Source organism: Microtus oregoni, unplaced genomic scaffold (assembly GCF_018167655.1).
Source record: "Microtus oregoni isolate MIOR12 unplaced genomic scaffold, Mior012 000038F_ref0000394, whole genome shotgun sequence".
NCBI lineage: Eukaryota > Metazoa > Chordata > Mammalia > Rodentia > Cricetidae > Microtus > Microtus oregoni.
In genome coordinates this window covers 19,332,713-19,354,856 of record NW_024543097.1, presented here as the reverse complement: position 1 = coordinate 19,354,856, position 22,144 = coordinate 19,332,713, and the positions used below count along the sequence as shown (strand labels likewise).

At 38.2% G+C, this 22,144-nt stretch overlaps 1 protein-coding gene across 1 annotated transcript in view; it reads right to left on the bottom strand.

Annotated features, from left to right (window-relative positions):
- The window catches only part of LOC121433391 (solute carrier organic anion transporter family member 6A1-like), a 131,237-nt gene that overhangs the window by 96,334 nt on the left and 12,759 nt on the right, over positions 1–22,144 (bottom strand). Inside the window, exons 2-6 of the mRNA XM_041631755.1 lie at positions 14,174–14,218; positions 12,511–12,651; positions 10,556–10,816; positions 4,833–5,024; positions 3,201–3,297 (exon numbers count right to left, since the gene is read on the bottom strand). Coding sequence (XP_041487689.1) covers positions 3,201–3,297; positions 4,833–5,024; positions 10,556–10,816; positions 12,511–12,651; positions 14,174–14,218 — 736 coding nt within the window. The remainder of the gene's footprint in view (positions 1–3,200; positions 3,298–4,832; positions 5,025–10,555; positions 10,817–12,510; positions 12,652–14,173; positions 14,219–22,144) is intronic.

Below are 22,144 nucleotides of genomic sequence, written 5' to 3'. Positions count from 1 at the left end.
AACCAAATACAAGAGCACAGGGAAAAGATTATTCACCATGATCAAGTAGGCTTCATCCTAGAGATGTAGGTATGGTTTCAACGGCAATAAACCAATAAACATGGACTACTTCATAAACAGGATGAAAGACAAAAATCACATCATTCTCTCACTAGATACAGAAGCTGCCTTTGACAAAATGCAACCTTACTTTGTGATAAAATTCCTAGAGAGATTAGGGATATGAGGAACACACCTCAACATAACAAAAGCAATGTACTTCAAGCTTACGGCCAACATCAACCTCAATGGAGAAAAACTCAAGCATTGCCACTAAAATTAGGTATGTAAACAAAGAACCCTTTATACCTACTCAGTATAGAACAGTAAGTCTTAGCTAAAGTATTAAGACCACAAAATGCATTCAAGATAATACCAACAGGAAAGGAAGAAGTCAAACTATCCATATTAGCAGATTAAATGTTTTTATGGATAAAATGCCATAAAGATTCTGACAGGAAACTTCTACTGATAACAAACACTTTTAGCAAAGTAGCAAGATAAAAACATTTGACAAACAAGAATCAGTATTCTTCTTATGCGCAAAGAAAAGACTGAGAATAATTATGGAAACCACATCTTTTACAACAGTCTCAAAAATATCTTGAGATCATTCTAACCAAGTGAGTGAACAAGTTGTGTAATTAAAAATTTCAAGATGCTAAAAACGATCAGAAGGTGTGATCTCCCATGCTCAAGGATCACAAGGGTCATTACAGGGAAATGGTCATCCTACCAAAAACAAACTGCAGATTCAACAAAAGATGCATCAAAATTCCAACACAATTTGTGACAATAATTGAGTAAAACTTTCAACTTCTTATGAAAACACACACATACACACACATGTGCACGTGTGCTAAAACAATCCTAAATAATGAAAGTATTGCTGAAGGTATCATGATCTCTAATTGTGACAGCTATTACGGAAATCAATGTCAAGATTTCCTAAGGAATCTGGGAGTCAATCTACCTCAAAATTCATTTACACCACTCTTGGGTATCTACCCCAAAAATTCTATGGTGACACTTGCTCATCCATGTTCATTGCTGCTATATTCATAGTAGCCAGAAACTGGAAATAGCCAAGATGTCCACCGACTAACGAACAAACAATAAAAATGTGGTACTTAAAAAAATAGAATATTATTCATTTGTTAAAAATGAAATTGTCAATCTTGCAGGTAGATGGGTGGAACCCGAAGAAAATCATCCTTAGTCAGGTAACCCAGACACAAAAAGGCAAGTACTATATATTTTCTCTTATATGTGGATGTTAGCTCTCAAACCTTTAATATCTGTGTACAATATAAATAACACCAGGAGTACCTACTAAGGGACTACGAGGAAGAAAAAGATATCCAAAGGAAGGAGAAATACAACTTAATTCTTTGGAGATATAAGAAAGAAATTCATCGGTTAAGGAAGAGGGTTAATTAAGATTAATTGATTAAGGAAGAGGATGAGAGAGAAGGATAAAGGAGGGACTTTAGGAAGGAATGACTAGCACAAAAGGCTATTTGAAATCCCATATGGAAATAATCCTAAAATATCTACATATATGAAGGGAATCCAACTGGAATCACAAAATGGAAGAGACAATGCCCCAACTAGCTATTTTATGCTGTCAAGTCCCAGGGATAAGGTAAATCTTGCTGATTCATTTATCAAAGGCCTATCTACCACTAGCTGTTACCAAGGCTATCAGCTGATCTCCACAATTTGGTGAGTCAAGCTCAATTGTTTAATACAACACTTACATCATCAAACAAAGAGAATTTGAACTAGTGCCTAATTAGAGACTTTATCCCTACTGACTAGTGTTCATGGTACTGGAAAGCACTCTGCAAATTACCAAAGGAAAAATGTAATCATCAATATCACCAATCTTATAAATTTTGTGACATTCAACAGTGCCCTTCCTTCAAGTGGTATCAGTACAATAGTGTCACAAAGGTTCTGGGAGTAGGCAAGAACTTTTTGATTGGAATTAAGTATCTATCTGATACTGCTAAAGTGGCTAAGAACCTGAGACAAGGTAAGTCATGACCCTAGAGGGAAACCTAATACTATTATTTTGCTAAAGGACTACAGCAATAAAATGACTAATACTCTCGTGTACCTGTATAACGGTACCTTGTTCAACCCACATCAGAGAAGTTTTTTTTTTTTTTTTTTTGCAGTAGAAGGTAATTAACAAAACGACACAAGTGGATAATATGGGGTGAGACACATTGGATTACTCAGTCCTAAGTGGGATGTCTTCATCAACCCCCCCCCCCCCTTAAGTCTTGGGGCTCTGGATGGAAGAGGAGGTGAAAAGATTGTAAAATCCAGAAGTGACAAATGACTCCAGGGTAAGCATCTTCCAGAGACTGTAGTAACACACAGAAGATCTGCACTAGTCCAAGATGGGGTCCCAATCACTGAGATGGGGAAAAAGATATGAATCCCAAATCCTAATCATGAAACTATTTTCAATAGATGCCCATTTGTGAAGGGACAATAAGTTTCCTACAGTAGAGTGTTACTGTGTATAACAGCAATATCCCAGAGCTGGTCTCAATGAACTCAATGGGTCTTTCGCAAACTATTTTTTTCATCTTGTTTTTTTATTATTTTTTTTTCTTACTGGTGTTTTGCTTGTTTTCTTTTTTGATTTTCATTTTTGTGGGTGTTGTTTCTTTTTCATATTTTGTTTTTGTTTTGTTGAATGCACGAGAGAGAGAGAGGGAGAGAGAGAGGGGGGGATCACAATATTAGGTGACTAGGGAGGTAGAGAGGATCTGAGAGAAGTATGACATGGAGGAAGAATATCATTATAATATTATGTTAAAAACTCTAAGCAAGGTGGAAACTTCTATAAATCATGCAAATAATTATAACTACAGTACTATATCGAATGAATATTGTATGCTTTTATGAACAAAATAAAAAGTTATTGATCTTTTAAATAATGGTTTTAGTTATATTTCAAAAAATAAAAATATAAATACACACTATAAATGTATTTATGTTTACATATATGTACACACCACACTCAACTTATGCATTGTTATAACAATATTACTAAATAAATATATATTATTTATGAGCCATGGTATCTGTCCAAGTATTCTATTGGATATACACAAAATAGAAAAGTAAATAGTATGACTTACAGTCTGTTCAAACCTTGATTCTTTGGAGGTTTAATATTTGGTGATCCCACTATGAAACCCAGACCGTATCCCAGGATTTGTACAGCTTCACTAATACCTTAAAAATGAACACAACACCAAACAGTTTCACATCTTAACTTGGTGACAAAAAAAAAAACCTAAACTATGTGTGGTATCTGAAAGTTTTTCATTCTATTCTCTCCTACTTAAGAGAGGGGAAAGAGGAAAAGAGGGGAAGAAAAAGATGGGGGAGATGAAAGACGGAGAGAGAAAATTGTAAATAATTTCTGGAATTGATTCTAAAAATCCCACATTAATAAGGTAGGAAGCTGGTTAGAAATTTTTGTAAGAGTTGATACTAGTCTTAAAGAAGATGCTAGTCCTGTGGCATAATCACTGCTTATTTGGTAACAGTCACTTTGCACTCTTGGAACTTAACTTTGCTTGCATGACACCTATTCTTATCAAAACAGTCATCTGCTTTACTCAGTGGTTAATTGTGAATGTTTAACACTCCTAGGACAATGTCAGAGTCATATAGAGTACAGTCTGAAAGTACAACTGGATGGCACAACTTCTTATCTAATCAAGTATTAGATACTCAATAATTTAATTATGAACTTAACTGTATCTTATTTATATAAATATTTATATTTGATATGAATGTAATAAAGTATATTTCCCTTAATATGTCACTAAAGTAAGATAATGCATTTTCCTAATTACCTTTGCAATATTCACCTAAGATTCCAGGGTAGCAGGAGGTGGTAATATAGTAAGCCTCTCTATATATTGTACTGATATATCTTAACTTTTGCTTATCAGAACTAAAATGGGTATTTTCAGTCTTAACCAATGCTAATAAGGTACAAGAATTTCTTGCAAAGGTGTATATAAATAGGTATATCCTTTGTTATAGCCTACTGGAGAGATTTTCTTAGCCTTTGTGTAAATTCTATTTTTTCAGTGCAAGTTATTGCTTGTTTCTTGCTGCTACTGTTGTTAGTATAACATAGTCTTGTTATACAAATGTGACTGGCCTGGAACTTGCTATACAGTCTAGATAAGCTTTGAACTCATAATTTTCAGGCCTCAGTCCCCCTGGAGCTGGAGGTGACAGGAATACTCCATAATATTTACTCTTTATATGCCTTCAAAGTAAGTGCAAAAATAATTTTAGATTTTTGGAAATGATTTTTAGATATCTCTGTGAAAGTACATCTTCACTGTGTCTACCAGGACCAGACTTTATTACAGTAAAAGAGGATAGATTATTTTGGGATATCCAATGTTTGCTGAATGTACGACTTAGTTTAACATGTATGTAAAGAGATGACACTGCATTCAGCCATTTTTTTCTTTCCCTTTCTAACTCTCTCTCGCAGGGAAAGAGATTCATTCACATTTATGTTCTACTCCTCTAAATATATCCAGTGACATTAGATTATTTGTTCAATGTTACAAATTTCAGAATTAGGTAGATCAATGTGATTATGACGTTAAGCCAACAAGTCTTCAGTAGTTATTACAATGTCATCACAGTAGCAACAGTGCTTTGGTGTCAGTTAAAACATACAGAAACCAAATGAAGAGTCAAAATGGTTCACACATATTAGAGAAATCCACACTTACCTAAATAGATACCAGCTAAGTGTGTGGCAGTGTGGTCAAAAAGGAAGATCACACCAAGGATGTAAATAGGCATCCCTGCAATTCCCTGGAGACACTGCCCGAGGATGAAGAAATAGAGGGTTTCTGATCTGTGCGGTGCCAAGTTTTCCAGACAATTTGGAATTGCCCTGTGTTCTTCATCTATGCACAACTCTTTGGAAAGGTAAGAATTATATTTTACCGAGCTGAATTCAAAATCAAATGTACAAGTAATTTGCAATTGTTAACATTGCCACGCTTTTTTCAGTTTGTTCAATATCCTTACATTGAGTATAGTCATGCACTCATTTAATAATCATATTTTAAATAGAAATTGCACGATAAAAGGAAATGTGTAGAAATACTGGAAAAGACACACATCTTATGAAGGAAACTGTAATTACTTAAACGCGCAGGATTGCATGTACACAAATAGGCTTATAAACATACACATTTACACAGACAGAGGCCACCAATAAGCTCCTAGATTAAGACACAGAGACTACCAGTTATGAATGCTCAGCCTTAGCTTAGGTTTATTTCACTAGCTCCCTTCACTTACTTTAACCTGTTTCTAGACATCTACATTTTACCTCGGAGCAAAACCATTCATTTTTGTATGTCCTACTGTCCCACTTCCTCCATGTCTGGCTGACCCCTCGTGTTTCCCTGTCTTCTTCTTCTTCTTTTTTTCCTTTCCCTGAGCTAAAATTCCTTTTCTTTTTGTTAGACCTAGCAGGTGCCTTAGACAGTCAAGGTAAAAATAGCAATACAGCAATATATCTTTACATAATTAAATAAGTGCAGCACATCTTTACATAGTTAAGCAAATGCACCCCATCTGTGAGACACATCTTTGCAAAATTAAACATTCCTCAACATGTACTCAATTTTCTGTACTTTGCATTCTTTTCTTTCTGGCTCCAGAATAAAAGTACTTGCAATGCTCTAGTTGATCTGAATTGTCAAAGTCCATCATCTGACTTTAGTTCTCTGGTCCTTTCTTTAGCAACCTTTAAATTAAAAGATGAGCATGATTTTTATTAAATAATTTCCTACTTCAGACCTATGAGCTTCTAAAATACATACTCTTATGGTTTGTATATTAATTAATATTAATTACCTCCTTAAAATCTCCTCTGTACCACATTCTTAATTACCTGTGGATATTATTTGGAGAGGTTTCAAGAACTGTAAGAGGAAGACACCACCTAGTTTCTGAGAGGAATGTCTTGTCCTAGCTCATTCTTTTTGTCTGCTACCATGTAGTAAATTGATTTCCTTTGCAGAGAAAACTGGGAAGTTTTCTTCCTGGCCATGGCCTCAGAATCAATGGAGCTTGCAACAATGGAGGGAGAGCTTTGAAACCATTAACTAAAAACACATTTCTCCTACTTTTAAGTTATTTATGGCAGCATTTTTTTTTCATAGAAACAAGACAACAAAGTATATAGAGAATCATAAAAACAAGGTATTATGCTTTAAAGTTAGACAGCCATGTGTGGGGTATATGCCTTTTTCTAATCCAAGCATACAGGAGGCAGAGGTAGGAGGATCTCTAAGTTTAAGGCCAACTTCGTCTACAGAGCGAGTTCCAGAGCAGCCAGGGATACACAGAGAGTCCTTGTCTCAAAGAACAAAAATAGACAAACAAAAACTTAAGATATTTTGTCATTTACTATATGGCCATCAATCCATTTTATTTAGAAAACTTTGGACCTTTTTTCTTGCTTTTCTTATTCACATACTTATAGGGTTTGTGTGTTTATTCTTATAGTAGATTGGTAAAGCTAAGAAGGTGATGCTAAACTATATCTATTATGACCATCTAGGGTGAAATTTAAAACATGCACTTGAATTATCATAGAAAATCTAGTAAAGATTACAACCTATCACACTATTTAAAAACTAATTGTCTTAGTTTCTATGGAATAAGACATAAATCAAGGGCAATTAGGAAGATATCTCTTAAATTGTGATTTAACTTAGCATGTTCATCCTGTCATGTTGTTTCTAATATAATAACACATAATGTATGCAGTGGGATTATTTATGACTTTTAAATACATGTATGTGATGTATTCTGATCAATTTCATCTCTTTTCCCTTTTTGTTTGTCTCTTTCCCACTAGTTGGCTTCCTCTTCCCAATTAGAACCCCATCTCCATTCTTTCTTCTTTTTTCTTTCTTCCTTCTTTCCTTTCCTTCCTTCCTTCCTTCCTTCCTTCCTTCCTTTCTTTCTTTTTTCTCCCTCCCTCCTTCCCTCCCTCCCTCCTTCCCTTCCTCCCTCCCTCCCTCCCTCCCTCCCTCCTTCCCTCCCTCCCTTCCTTTCTTCTTCTCCTCCTTCTTCTGTTTCTCTTTTTTCTTAGTGCTCTAATGGGTTGCATTAGAATTACTTACTTTATAGTTGGTGCAGGGTTGTTTGTGGAAGCACAGGCACCTTGACAGGAACTCTGCTGCTGAACTGACTCTCCCTCTCTCAACAGCATCTAGCTACACATAAATCTCCAGGATGCATGGGGACTTGTACTCTCCTTTCCACGATAGGATATTTGTGGACACTATCTTGGATAATTTGTGTGCATAAAGCACCTTCAGAGCCCATTTACCTTTGACTTATTCTAGAAAGCTGAACTTACTAGTCCACATACCCTGAGGAGACATTGCTGAGCTTACTATTGAATAGTATCTGAATAGAGGACCGGTCACAAGCATGTCTGATATTGTTATTCTTAAAGAGTGAGAAAAATATGGAATTAGGGAGGTGGCTCAGTGACTCAGGGCTTTGGGGGTTCTTCTAGAGAATCTGAATTCTGTTTCCAGCACCTAACTGGCAGCTCACAACCATCAGTTGCAGGTTCTGAAAGTCTCTCTATCCTCAGCAGGTACCAGGCACATACATGTGTACATCCAGACATAATACATGCAAAACACTGTAACAAAAAATCCCACAAAATTAATATATAAAAATTTTAAATACATTAAAAAGAATGCCCTCCTCCTTCCTGAATTACAGTGTGACAATAATAATAATAAAAAAGAAGCCCTGTATTTGAGAGTGACTAAGCATAGAAATGTCAGGGATTGGAGATAACCAACATGGGAGGGTTTAGGAGGACAAGATGTATGAAGAGTAAGAAGACAAAAAAATGAAAGGAGGAAATAATATAATTTTATTTTAATTTTAACACTAAAAAACTAGAAAAGCATTCAAAATTTGAAGTGGACTGAAAGAATTTGCTCGTATTCAGGTGTTAGTAAGAACTGACAGAGAAGAGTGGCTTGCAGAGGGCAGGAGGAGGGGATCAGGAATGGAGGAGAGGGTGAGACAGAAGCACACAGAATGATCACTAGAGGACACCCCCTGCATTTCAACTGGGGGAAGAAAGGAAGAATACTAACATGTAACTGTGGGTTCAATTAACATTTCAGTGTAAAGAAATAAAGGCAATTTTCTTCCATGATATCATTTCCTACCCAACACAGGGCATCTTGGGCCTGTAAGAAAACCTAAAGTCTTTTCAAACTGGGCTCAAGACTACTTGGTGAATAGATCCATTTGTAAAGAAAGTAGCACTTCCTTTTGGCAGCAGCAGGTTCATAACAGGACTCAGCAGCAGCCAGGTATAGGGAAAGGGCAGGTGCATGACTCACTCCCAAGGTGTACAAGCAGGAGATAAGGGACTATGAGAGAAGGCTGAGGGCACTTACGGGAGGAGGTCTGAATGATTTTACCATGCTGTTGACAGAGAGAAAACAAGGTACAAACGAAGGCAAATAGCAACTATGAGAATCAGACAAAGCAGGTGTCACTATCCTCTATCTCTGTGAAAGAAGTTCACCTTCATTCTGAGTAAGCTGAAAACACTCGTGGCTGTCACCGTAAAGCTCAGGACAGCGGCTGAGAAAGATGTGTGGATGGTCATTTCATAGAAAATTCCATAACGCAAAGCTGACTGTGTGGTATTTTCATGAATTTGTGGACAATTTTTTTTTGTTGACTATTTCAAGATGTGGTAAAGTATGAGGTCTACATGTGTTTTGAGGCACATGGTTGAAAATAAACACTGTAGTCATCTTTGTAGTTACAGATGGAACCATGGGCCAGATAACAGAATATAAATGGAAAGTTATGGACAATACCAGAGAGGTTCAGGAAGCTCATAATGGATGCCCAAAAAGGTAAATGCATAAAAGGAAATCAGGAGGCATAGCAATAAGGGAAGAGGAATAAATAAAACAAATAAATGTGGACTTTGTTCTCCTCTCTCTCTGTCTCTCTCTCTCCCTCTCTCCTCTCTCTCTTTATCTCTCTCTATGTGTGTGTTAAATATAAGAGTAACTCAAATATCCACACAAAATAAATCACTGAGCACTTCTGCAAGGGCGGATTATGTCTGCTTCCCTGCTATAAATCACCCAGTAAATATTCGGAATGAATGTTGGTAGATGAACAGTGTGTACCTAATCCCAAGTAAAACAAACTGTGTGAAATGTAGATGGCATGAATAACATTCACTAGGAAGAAAAACAATTTTGCTGATACAGTTTCTTCTCAACACTGATAACAACCTTTAACCTTTAAGGATTTATTTTTATTTTTTTTAAAATTGTGTGTGTGTGTGTGTGTGTGTGTGTGTGTGTGTAAGTCAATGCCAGTAGAGGCCACAAAAAGGGTACCAGATGCCCTAGAGCTATAGTTATGGATGATCCCTAGATATGGGACAAGGTTATATTTGAAAATTCAAGCTGGGTTCCAACTGTCTTTGCAATTTCAATTTTAAAAAATAGATAAACATTCATTACATCATCTATTAGTTCTTTATAATTGGTACAAAGTATGTTTTACAAGTGACATGAGGTGATATAATCATAACTGGCCTTTAAGAAACTATTAATAGTGGTAGTTACAAATCACTTCTAAAATTCAATTGTAAATATTCACGGGGTTAATTAAAATTTTGTTTTGTTTATAAATATTTTACTCATTCATATTAGTATAAAATAAACTTCTAGCATTATATAAAAATCATAAATATGCCATGCATTATAAACTTGAAAAACATTTATATACACATACACAAGGATATATCTCTCTTATTAATCATGCCTTGTTAAAACCCAGATTATCATGTACTTAAAAAGCCTATACCTGTTGAGAAAGGATCTGGGACAATAATGCCAGAAATATATTATATTCCAAAGGCATTTCAAGTAGGCCTTACTAGAATAGCAAAGTGATTGCAGTATAAACAATATTAAACAACATGACAAAGCCACTATCATTACAGATTCAAACAGTAGTCAAAGAATAGCATCCAACTTTTGCAATGGAAAGAATAACTAGAAAAGTTACCCTTTCTGTATGTGTAGGCTTATTCCTATATTTGGACTTATGTGGGTCTGTGCTACCAAGAAGATGAAATGAACCACTAGACTTCTCAAGAGACTTTTAACACAAAAAAAAATTGTAAGAAATAAATAATTTTACAAAGTTTCCCACAATATTCTTTTCTAGGCTCATCTCTTCTGTGAGGTAAATTAGAAAGCTAATTAATAAGACTGATGTGATTAGTCAGTAAGCATGGTTACATAAACAAGGAAGGATACACAGACATATGTCATGACCTATGCTAAATTCCTTGAAGCAATGATTTAAATAAACATTGATTAGGAATATGAAGAGCATATTTGAAAAATCTTACCTTCGCTTTCTTCTATTTGTGGGATAACTTCATATTTCATGAATGGAACAGCACATAAAACGGATCCAAGCCCCACTAAAAAGGCAGCAGCTGCCACCCATTTTGACCTGTTATATCTGCTTCCATAGTAGGCTACAAGTATTGCTGACAATAAAGATGTAAGATCATAAGCGAAGGACAATGCAAATTTCTCTGGACTTGACATATAAAATTCCTTCTCAAAATACTCAGAACTCAGGTCAACAAGACCAAACACAAAACCTAAAATCAAAAGAAAGACAAAAGGCAATATAACACATTTCAATAGACAAAACAGATTACCATTATCATCATTCAAAAAGAACTTTAATTTACACAAATTAAAGTTTAACCTTTTAGGAATCCTTTTGGAAAAAAAATGTGTACGTTCAATGGATGTTACTATTTTATGTTCTTGACCATTAGATAAATAAGAATATGTGTATACATATATTCAAAGCTAGAATTGTTCAATCGTTTGGATTTTGTGCTTGAAGTTTAAAATTTTTGAGCTTTCTCAAGCTTTTTGAAAAAAACATATATATTAATGTAAATTGTTTCATGCTCCTGAACATTAAATAACTGAGAGCACAATGTGGATTCAACCATCATCCAGCATGTGAAGAAAAAAAAAAAAAGCTGGGTGGTGGTGGCACATCTTTAATCCCAACACTTGGCAGACAAGAGGCAGGCAGGTCTCTGTGAGTTTGAGGCCAGCCTTATCTACAGAAGGAGTTCCAGGACAGGTTCCATATGAGAAACCCTGATTTGAAACACACACACACACACACACACACACACACACACACACACACACACACTAAATGAAACAAAAATAACTTGATACAAGGAATACCTAGAAAAAGTATTACATTTCTTGGAGGGAAGCAGAAATAGTTATGAATTAGAACTCATGACTTCATCTGCACAAAGGTTGGATCACAGTTCATTGCTGCAGTATCCATAACTGCTGTTGTCCAACTATCTCAAACACTGCTTGATTTGCAGGGATCCAGGAGTCCAGACTCTTTCTAAAATTTCTAAAGCTCCTGCTGGTCTGCTGCCCCAGCAGTAGTCAAGGCTAGACCCAAAAAAACACAGGGCTGCTGAAACATTCATGCTGTGAATAGAATGTCTATTCTCTACTTTATCTCCAAAAACTTCAGTCACCCTGTAAATTGCTCCTTCCAAAAACACCAACAAACCAGAAAACTATAGAAGATTCTGGCTACCCTTTTGATATCTACCGCTCCAGCACCTCACTGGCAACAGATAATTATGAGAGCTAGGTCAAAGACAGTGGGCAAGTGTAGTTTCTATGTTAACCAGACCCCTTGCGAAGAAAAGTAAGTTTCAGAGTGGACTGACAGAGCTTAGTAAGATACTTATTAACAAAAATTATCAACGATAACATATAATAAAATAATAGAAGAGGAGAAGAAGGAGGAAGAGGTAAGAGGAAGAAGACAGAATGTGGCTAAAAACACCCTTGGATTTCTTCCTGGGATGTGGACCCAATAAAATCTCACCATCCCTCAATTTACAGATGAGAAAACAAAATCCAGAAAAAAAGCTGCTTTGACAGAGTATTTCAAAATTGTGAACTGAAACTACCTCATGATAGCAATGCTGTTTTCAACTATTTTAATCCCCCAAAGATTCAACCCAGAGATTAACTTGAGCATCAAATAACATGAACTAACTCAATATTCATCATCTTCTCATCAGCTCTGTATCTGAATGCCAGAATGATATTGACAGCATGAAGTACACCCTGATCAGCAGGCAACCAAAGACCTGAGGCAACAACACAGCATCGGCTTAGCTGATACTGACTACATTTGTGTCTGATCATGGACCGTCTCCTTCCTGCCCTTTGTCAGCCTTGTCTACCTCACGACTTTACTCACCAGAGCAACCCTGCTCCTCTAACTTACCTTGAGCTAGGACCACTGCACAGTAAAAAGCGAGGAAGGCGTCAATGTTGTTGAAGCGCTGTAAAGCAGGGAAAACTAGAGGGCCCACGCCGAATGACCCTTTCAAGTGAGCTTCTTTTTTTGCTTCTGATAACTCCATGCCTTGTGAAGGGAATGAAAAGGGGGACATGTTAGTTTTTCTGAAACTTCCAAACTTCGTCACGGCAGTTGGAACTGTTGTCAGAAACGGGGATGTTTTCTTGGGATACTCAGATTCCTCCTGGTTGTCCTCCTCTTGTTTCTTTTGAACCGGAGCCTCCTCTATGCTGCCTTGCTCTTGTTCTTGTTTTTGCTCTTGTTCTTGTTGTTTTTGTTCTTGTTCTTGTTTCGGTTCCTGGTCCATGGTTTATCAGATACAGTTATCTGGATACTGCAGGTTTGTTTTGAGGCACCTGTGCGTTTGGTGGGCTCAGGTAACTAAAGCTCTCGCTAAGATAGCTCCCACTATAACCTCTGTCCCGAACGACGTTACTTCCCTCGTAGGAAGTCAACGTCTGTACAGAGGGGTTGGCGGATGCGTCAGAAGTTCCAAGGATATATTCCATCTTCTCTGTGTCACAGAGATGTAAAAGCGGGGGGGAGGGGAAGAGGAAGGAGAGGAGGTGAACATAAACAAACCATGCTGAACAAAATGTTCAAATAACTAATAAAAATATTTTTTAAATTAAATACAAAGGAAAAAAAAACATTTAAGCACAGGACACGAGAACCAACCTACAGTATCTTCAGGCTTGCTTCAGTGTGCTGTCTCTACAAGTAGATGATCTCACTTCACACAGATTTGTTGAAATACTAAAATAATAAACAAGTAAAATCAGGAAACGTGGGAAGACATATCCACTGTAACAGAAGAATCTTTGTGATTTATGTCCTCAGCCGGGCATGGTGGTGCATGCCTGTAGTCCCAGTAGTCGGGAGGCAGAGGCAGGTGTATCTCCGTGAGTTCGGGGCCAGCCTGGTCTATGCTAGCAAGTTCCAGGACAGCCAGAGCTGCTACACAGGGAAACCCTGTCTCGAAAAACAAACACCAAACCAAACCAAACCAAACAACAACAAAAAAACAAATGAACAAACAAAAAGAAAAAGGAAAGAGATTCACAACCTCTTTCCCTTTATTCCTTTATTTATATATGTGTGGGGTGTGTTCGTAGCACTCTGTGATTTAGATGCTAGAGGGATTTCATTGGCTCTTGACTTTATTAGTCACCGATGCTGTAAAAGATGGTTTACTGCCAAGTATGGGACATATTGTTTCATATTTTGGCTAAATCTAAAGAAAGTGGATTTAGAGATTTCAAAAAAAAAATCACCTGCTGTCATTTTTCTTGTTTGTATTATCTCTTTGAAAAATAATTTCATTTATTTTTCAATAGTTCTAGCTAGTATTCTATTTATGATTCCTACTGGGCTGACTTTTATAATAGCTAACATTGGTATTCCTTAAATTTGACCTTTAAGAAAAATACTTTTTAGGCAAAATTGCAAACATTGAATTTTATTTAAAACTCTTGATTAGGAATTCCTGATTCTTTAAAAGCTTTCAACTCTTCCAAACACGGGTCGATTCTGAGCATGTTAATCAGAGAACCTATACTGAAACAGGACCGGTCAGCCTTTACAAGACTGTTTTCTCTCAATGGCAATTTGAGTGAAGAAATCTTTGTCTTCTCTCAGATGTACAGAGCCGTGGTCGGTCAACATATTCCTCAAAAGGAAATGGGATTGAGGAAAGCCCGAAGCAAACCAACATGGAGTAGCCCAGCATGCCCCAAGCCTCCCTTTGCATTTACTGGAGACACCTCTGACTGCTGCTACCAGGGGATTAAAAGCTGTTTTCTGGGAAAGTGTTATTTCCCAATGTCTTCCAGGGGAGGCCGCTTTTCTCTAATTCTCTTAGCTCTTCTGGAGAAAAAAAAAATATGTTCTTTGGTATTTTTATTATCTCTTCCTCTCCATGGAAAAAAACATTTTTTTTTTGTATTTTAAAAACCAACTGCAAAATTAGCTATTTCCTGGAAATGGAGCTAAAATTACAAATCATAACGCACTTTAACCATGATTTTTACTTTATATTAGTGGGACCTTGAAGATTCGGTGACCCACAACTTCCAGCATAGGCATCAGGAATGCATAACACACATAACTGTAACTACTTTTGAGCTTTTAACTAACCAGCTTCCCTCCTGTCTGATGTGGCTTCCTCAACTCCCATTTTAAGACTATCCTCACAAACCCTGAGGAAGGTAGCCTTTGTGGGTAAGAAACTTCATCTTATTTTGGTGTCTGGATTTTTAAACAAATCTTTTTCTGTGTCTCATGATTTGTCTTTCAGTCACTGGCCTTTTCAAGTGGGTCCGCAATTCCAGGAATGTTGACTGTGACTTCAGGTAGCTCCTTTAATCTCATAATCCCAAATAAATATTTATTTTTGTCAGTGAAGATGGAGAAAGGACACATGACAGTCAGAACACTGCCCTTTAGTTGCCCATCCTCTGGTCATTTTAGTTCAGTTTGAGAAAGTAGGGTGCCTATTTCAATTACAAGGCTTTCAGTAAAACTTCATCCATGGATTTGATATTGATCACTTCATTTCTGCATACTCCAACCTCAATGTATTCAGATCATAAAGGCAATTAGTATCACCAAAGTTCAAAATTTTCATGGAATGAGTCTAAGCTAAGATAGCAACTGAATTTGGGGAAAATGAGTAGATGGCAAAATACTTCTATGTTTAGAATTAGGAAGATTTATACAGTTTGATTTTTTTTTTTGGAATTTCAAGCTTAAGACGTGTGGAAAAATACTGAGAAAAATGCAAAAGCTGACAGAGTGACTATAATATTTACTGACAAAGTTGACTATCCTCAAATAGAGGTAGTTTCAGGAAACTTAGAGCATAACAGCCTATATTCTTAGAAAATGTTTTTCAACCACGTTTGAAATCCTAGAGTATATAGTAAAAACATTTGTCATTGCATATTTTAAACTGAAATAAAGAATTTGAAGGTTAATGGTACTACAAACTGGAAGAGATGTTTGACAGTTATGGACCAGTTCTATGTGCCATTAAGTGATGCCTTGACACTTGGTCTATTGCCTTTTATTTTTTTGGCTTTTCCACCCTTCTACTGTTGCTGTTCATGTCATAATATGGACTGGAATGGTAAACTTTCTCATTAACTGTTTCCAGATAGGTTGCACAATGGGAAAGTAGGAAGAAAGAAACCAGGGTATACACTTCCTTCCTATAATTTAAATGTTTCTAATAGAGTCACATGCTAGAAGATTGTTCCCCAAGATATTAGAAACTGACCAGTTTACCCTGATCTGTAGACATGTCTTAGGGGTCTGTTATAATTGGTGATTGATGAAGAGATCCTAAGTTACTTCAGAAAGATGGTCCTACTTTGGTTCTATTTTCTGTGAAATTAAAACAATAACTGCATCATCTCATTAGGATATTATGGGGATTAAATGGGTTAGAAGCAGTTCTGAGCAGGGTTGAAGACATGCGAACATCATGGAAGAAAGCATATGATTGATGTGTTTTAGTGCATGAGATAGAACTGCTTTTCATTTAATGAACAAACAGTAATAAAAATCTTTGTCAAATTTTGTAGTCACTAATATTTCAGTCAAACGGTTAAGTTTCATGAAGTTCATAGAATTAGCCTTTTGAGATATGTATTATTTTTTATATGCATGGTTCTTTGGATTTGAAAGAAGTAACATGCCAATGTACACAATTTGCCTGAATGATTGGATAAATTAGTTGCTTTCTATGGATTTTATTTAAGGAAGACTACATAAGTCACTAATTAAATTAAAAGGTAGAAGTTGGTGAGATAATTACGCTGACTTTCTGTAATGCACTGTGACAGAGGACAATGACTTTGCAGGGCTTGTCTAGTTTTCTACAGTAAAATCAATAACAAGGTTTGAACTACTAGATTAGCACTGTAAGTAGGCAGGTATTAGTCTACTGAAATTAAGTCAGGGGTTCCTAAAAAAATCCCAGCTTCCTAAGTTGTTTTTGTGAGGTATATTGTCACAGGACAAAGAAAAGTAAATAATATGTTTAGTGTTTTAAGTTTTGGGACAAAATGAAAAGTCAAAATGGGAGATAAAGCTCATGAACTTGAGGACAAAGAGAAGGACATTTACTCTAAATATGTTGACTTCTGACTATTGGCCATATTGCTGCATATTGTCTGTGTCTCTTATGATAGCTAGTCTCCTTGGGGTTTCCACGTTTGTGGTTTATCTGTTTTTAGCTGCATTTCTGTACAACATAAAGCATTGTGCTCTCTTTACAGACTCCTCCTTGAATACAGTTTTACTGACATTTCAAAAACCATGTTACAACTAATGAATTACTAATATTTTTTAGCTTCTGAAATTACAATTTAATTGCAATATTTCTCCCCGCCTTTTCTTCCCTTCAACCCACCTCCTCTAAATTCTCTTCCCTGTTCTCCTTCAAATTCATAGTTTTTTTCCCTAATTGATATTGCTTGCATACATGTATACATACATACATAAACATTCCTAAATATAACCTGCTGAGCTCATATAATGCTACTCGTGTGTATGTTTTCAGGGCTGATTATTGGGTACTAGGTAACCGAGTGGTGTTCTTCTCCCTAGGGGGATAGCCTCTCCTGCTGCCAGATTTCCTCAGTTGCCTCTAGGTCTTTGTGTGGTTTGGAAGCCTCTTGGGCTTTCCCCGCCAAGCTTGGCTTGGTCATTGGTGTCATCCTTGTTCAGCTCACATTCGGGCAGTCACGTTGATGAGGATTTACAAGTGTAGCTTCTGACATTATGACATTACGAGGAGACACAATCTCATAGCAAACTCCTGATCTGCTGGCTCTTCTAGTCTCTCTACCCCCTCTTCTGCAATGTCCCCTGAGGCTTAGGTGTGGGAGAGTTTTGTAGATGTATCCACTGCACCCCTCCCCTTGACTTCTCCAGTGCTTTCCTTGTCTCACACTCATAAAGATGAGCCTGCCTCATAACTCTCCTCCTTTAAGGTCAGTGGGGTCATAAAGGAGGCAGAGTACAAGACAAGATGCTATTTTATTCACTTGGGAACTAGTTCAAGCAATGGTTCTCAATATTCTTAATGCTGGGACTCTTTAACACAGTTCTTCACATTGTGGTGACCCACCAACCATAAAATTATTTTCATTGCTACTTCATAACTGTAGTTTTTACAGTTATGAATTATAATGTAAATATCTGTGCTTTTCAATGGTCTTAGGCAACCCCTGTGAAAGGGTCATTCAAACTCCTAAAGGGGTAACAACCCATAGGTTGAGAACTATTGGGTTAAAGGAACTAGCCTCTCCCTAGGTTTTATTGCATTCAGAGAACAACACAGCTTCCAAAAACTAGAAACTTAAACTCTAGTTTTCTGGCTACATCATTCTGACCATGCAGTGATTTCAGTCAGTTAAGAATTTGAAGTCACAGTCATTTACTTTCCTAGGTTCTGAACATCTCCATTGCTTGTTTTACTTTCCAAAGGGGTGAGTATGGAAATAAGTAACATCATAAGTAGAGATATTTCCGTGTTTCTTCAAGGATCCAAGGTTAAATAATCATTACTAAAATAATTTCTTCTAACTTTATGTGCTAGCTATTCTTATGTCAACTTAACACAGCTAGAGTTAACTGAAAGGTGAAAAACTCAATAAAAAAAAACTCCATAAGATCTAGCTGTAAAATATTTTTTCTTTTCTTTTTTATAATATAATCCTTCATTGACTCTTTGGGACTTTCATATATTTGCCTTAATCATGTCCACCTCTTGGTCTCTCCATGTCTGCCCCTCACCCACGCAGCATCAACCCCAAATAAAACTCCCCCAAAAAGTAATTTAAAAACCAACTTGCTCCTCCATCTTTCCTGTCTCTCTAACACCTCTTCCTTTGTGCTAGTGGCATTGGGAGCTATAGTGTATCACACAGTATACCCTTTTGTCCAATCAGCTTCACCCACAAATGTGTACTGCAGTGAGTCATTAGTCAAGGCCTGTGTCCTTTAGCTCACCATCATCACTGGACTATCACTGTAACTCCTCATATATCCTGGTGTTGCCCTGGGTGATGGAGATCCTGTGACTATTGTTCCACAAGGTCAGTTCCTTTGTACACTCCAGCAGGTCATAGATGGGGTAGATGTTGGAGTGGACCAACCCAAGGTCCAGGATGTTGGCCTGGGTGGTAGCTGAGCAGGAACTGCCCCCTTAGATGAGGGGAAGAGCCAGCTATCTAGTGCCCATGATATCTGGGCCAACTATCTGATGCCTGTGGTGAGGGGTGGGGATCTCTCTCTCTCCCTAGTTCAAGGATCAGTTCTCTTTCATGAGAGTCAGGGCCAGCTCTCCTTGTTCTGTGTTTAACAAAAAGCAGGGCTAGCTATCCCAGGGCTAATGATGAGTGAGGCTGACTCAACATGGCCCTTGGATTTCAACATGCAGAGTTTCTATGGTACCCTGGGGTAATGTGGGCATTAGACATCCATGCAGACCTTGGCTGCTGTAGGACTATGGACCTAGACATGGTGTTCAACTGCCACCTGTGTCCATATGTCACCAATGGCCTCAAGTGGCATCATGGGCCACTCAAGTCAGCATGTCCCCAGTGGCAGAATAGGCCTTGGACACCAACATGACCCCATGTGGTAACCCAGACCTCTGGTATCGGCATGGTCTTCAGTGGTAACAGGAGGCATGAACATCAACACTGATAACTAATTATTTTCCTGGCTTGTCACTACACTGGCTTCCACATAGCCACAGATCCAGACATGGCCCTTGATGTGGGAGTATCATATATCAGTCTGTTGATTTCATTGGTTAAGCAATAAAGAAACTGCTTGGCCCTCATAGGTTAAAACAGAGGTGGGAGGAGTAAACAGAACAGAATGCTGGGAGGAAGAGGAAGTGAGCTCAGACTCGACAGCTCTGCTTTCTGGAGCAGAGACGCCATGCTCTGCTCTCCCGGGCAGACGCACACGCGATAAAGCTCCGACCCAGGATGGACGTAGGCTAAAATCTTCCTGGTAAGACCAGTGCTCACAGATTATTAGAGATGGGTTGATCGGGATATCAGAATTAGCCAGTAAGGGCTAGAGCTAAAGGGCCAAGCAGTGTTTAAAAGAATACAGTTTCCTTGTAATTATTTCGGGGCATAAGCTAGCAGGCGGCCGGGGTGCTGGGGACGCGGCCCCGCCGCTCCTTTTACAACAGGCCCTCAGCTGCAGCCTGGGCCTAGACATCTCTATGACCCCAAGTGGCAGCACAAGACACTCAGATCAGCATGATCCTGGCAGCAGCATGGAGCTAGGAAACCAACATGAACCTAGGCGGCTGACCAGACCCTGGGGAGCTTGACAGTCTTCAGTGATTACTGAAGCCTTGGACATAAACACAGATCCTGGCCACTGTAAGGTCATGTCTTAGACATGGTGGCTCTTGACAGCAGCTCAAACTTGAATGCCATCATAATCCCTGGTGGCAGCAAAGGCTACTCTGATCAACATGGACCTGGTAGCAGCATGACATTTTTGTTCCACCCAGTCCTGCAGCTGTAGAGTCCCAATGAAACTGGTTGGCCTATTTGCTCAGGCTTCTTATTAACTCTTATAACTTACATTAACCCATAATTCTTGTCTGTGTTAGCCACATGGCTTGATATCTTTTATCAGCGAGGCATTCTCATCTTCTTTCCTCTGTGTCTTGGTGATGGCTGTCAGCAAATGTCTCCAACATGGACAACCACATCCACATAAAACCTGAGAGAGCTTGGGAAGTAATTATAGTCACAACAGAACAAGTTAAGCACAGCTTCATGGTAGCAACACTTTCTCTGGTGGTTCTGTTTTCTAGAGGCAAGTGTGTCTCATTTAAGAGAGGCTTCCTGACTCAGCTTTCTCTGCAAAAACCTTGCAGCTCTTTTAAGAAGCTTAACTACCAAATGTTTAAATAGTGTTTCTGAATAGCCAACAGTATGCTTTTTGTTGGTGGCAGGGACCTTGAAATTCCACAGAGTTGTGGCACTAAGCATGGCTCTGGCCAGTACCTCCACCATGAGTCTAGACTCAGAAAGCTAAGGAATGGGGTGGATCCAGCCATCAAAGCCACAGCTTTAATCCTACCCATATTGTTTAGCAGATTAAAGACTCATTTGGTCAGAAAAAGAAAAACATATAGTAAAGATAGGTTCAGGTGAAGAAAACCACTAAACAGTTTACAGTGTGTTTTAAATATACATAGGCTTGAAAGAGAGAGGGAAAGAGAGAGTAGTTGGGTATGGCAGCATATGCCTTTAATGCCAGCACTTGGAAGTCAGAGGCAGGTGGATCTCTTTGAGTTCAAGAATGGTCTATTCTATAGAGTGGGTTCCAGGACAGTCAAATGTTGCCGGAGGTCCCTCTGCTCCTCCAGCCAATAGCCACTGAGATACCAGCCCATTAGGGTGTGGTCTCTCTCCCTTTAAAAAAGAGACCACTTCCCTCTCCTCTCTCTCTTACTTCCTGCTCTGCTTCCGGTGAGTAGACTCCTTTCCTGATTGCACAGAGGGCTGTTGTCTGGGATGGTGATCTGTAAGTTTTTTCCCCTTTAAATAAATAACCATTCTATTAATCATAATTCCAAACTGATGTGGGATTGTTTGTGACTTACGCCTTCACCTTCATCTGGCGCCCAACATTTGGTTTTAGGACCCCCCCCCCCTCAGCTGCCTGCCACCAGCTCGGCTTGGCGTGAGTCCTCCCTCCCTCAACCATGGCCTGTGCCTTGCAACCTGTGCCTTGTGCGTGGAGCCAGCTTTTCTTGCTGCAGTTCTTTATATTTTCCCTTTAGACACCTCAGATTGACTTCAAGGCCCCAGGCACCCTCTTGTTTGCCTCCCCACTTGGATTTAAACTCCACAGGCCCGCGTAGTCTCTGCCCGCATGGTTTGCTCTTTTCTGAGTCATTTTTAAATCTCCCTTGCAAGCGCAGCGCTTGAGTGGCGTGAACCAGAGCACACACAGTTGCTAAAAGCTGCAACCCCTCGGGGTGACTCTGTCACGTGGAGGCATAAGCGGCTTCCAGGTTGCTCTTCTCCACCCCTGGATTCTGGGTTTCTGGTTCCGTCTATGGAATTGATTTAATTACATTTACTTTGTTGAGAAACTCACATTTTCCAGTTTTTAACATCTACTAAGGCGGACACTGAAGCAGGACCCTGTTTTTGTCGTGACTCGGCAACAGTGTCACCTGCTGGATAATAGGTAATATGGCAGTTTTCGTTTCTGACGCAAATTTTACTGCTTTGTTTACTAATACAATGGATTACATCATGCAAGGTTTATATGATTATGGGGATACCTTAATTTGCTTGTTACTAGGTTTCAGCTTTCTTTTCCATATTCTATCATTAAGGAAGAATATGGCACTCCTAAGAACGATAGAATCTTTATGAACTAATAATGAACAGAAGAATATGGCACTCCTAAGAACAATAGAATCTTTACAAACTAATAATGAACAAATAAATGACAGGATTAAAATTATTGAAAATCAGAGGTTATCTGAACAAGTGGA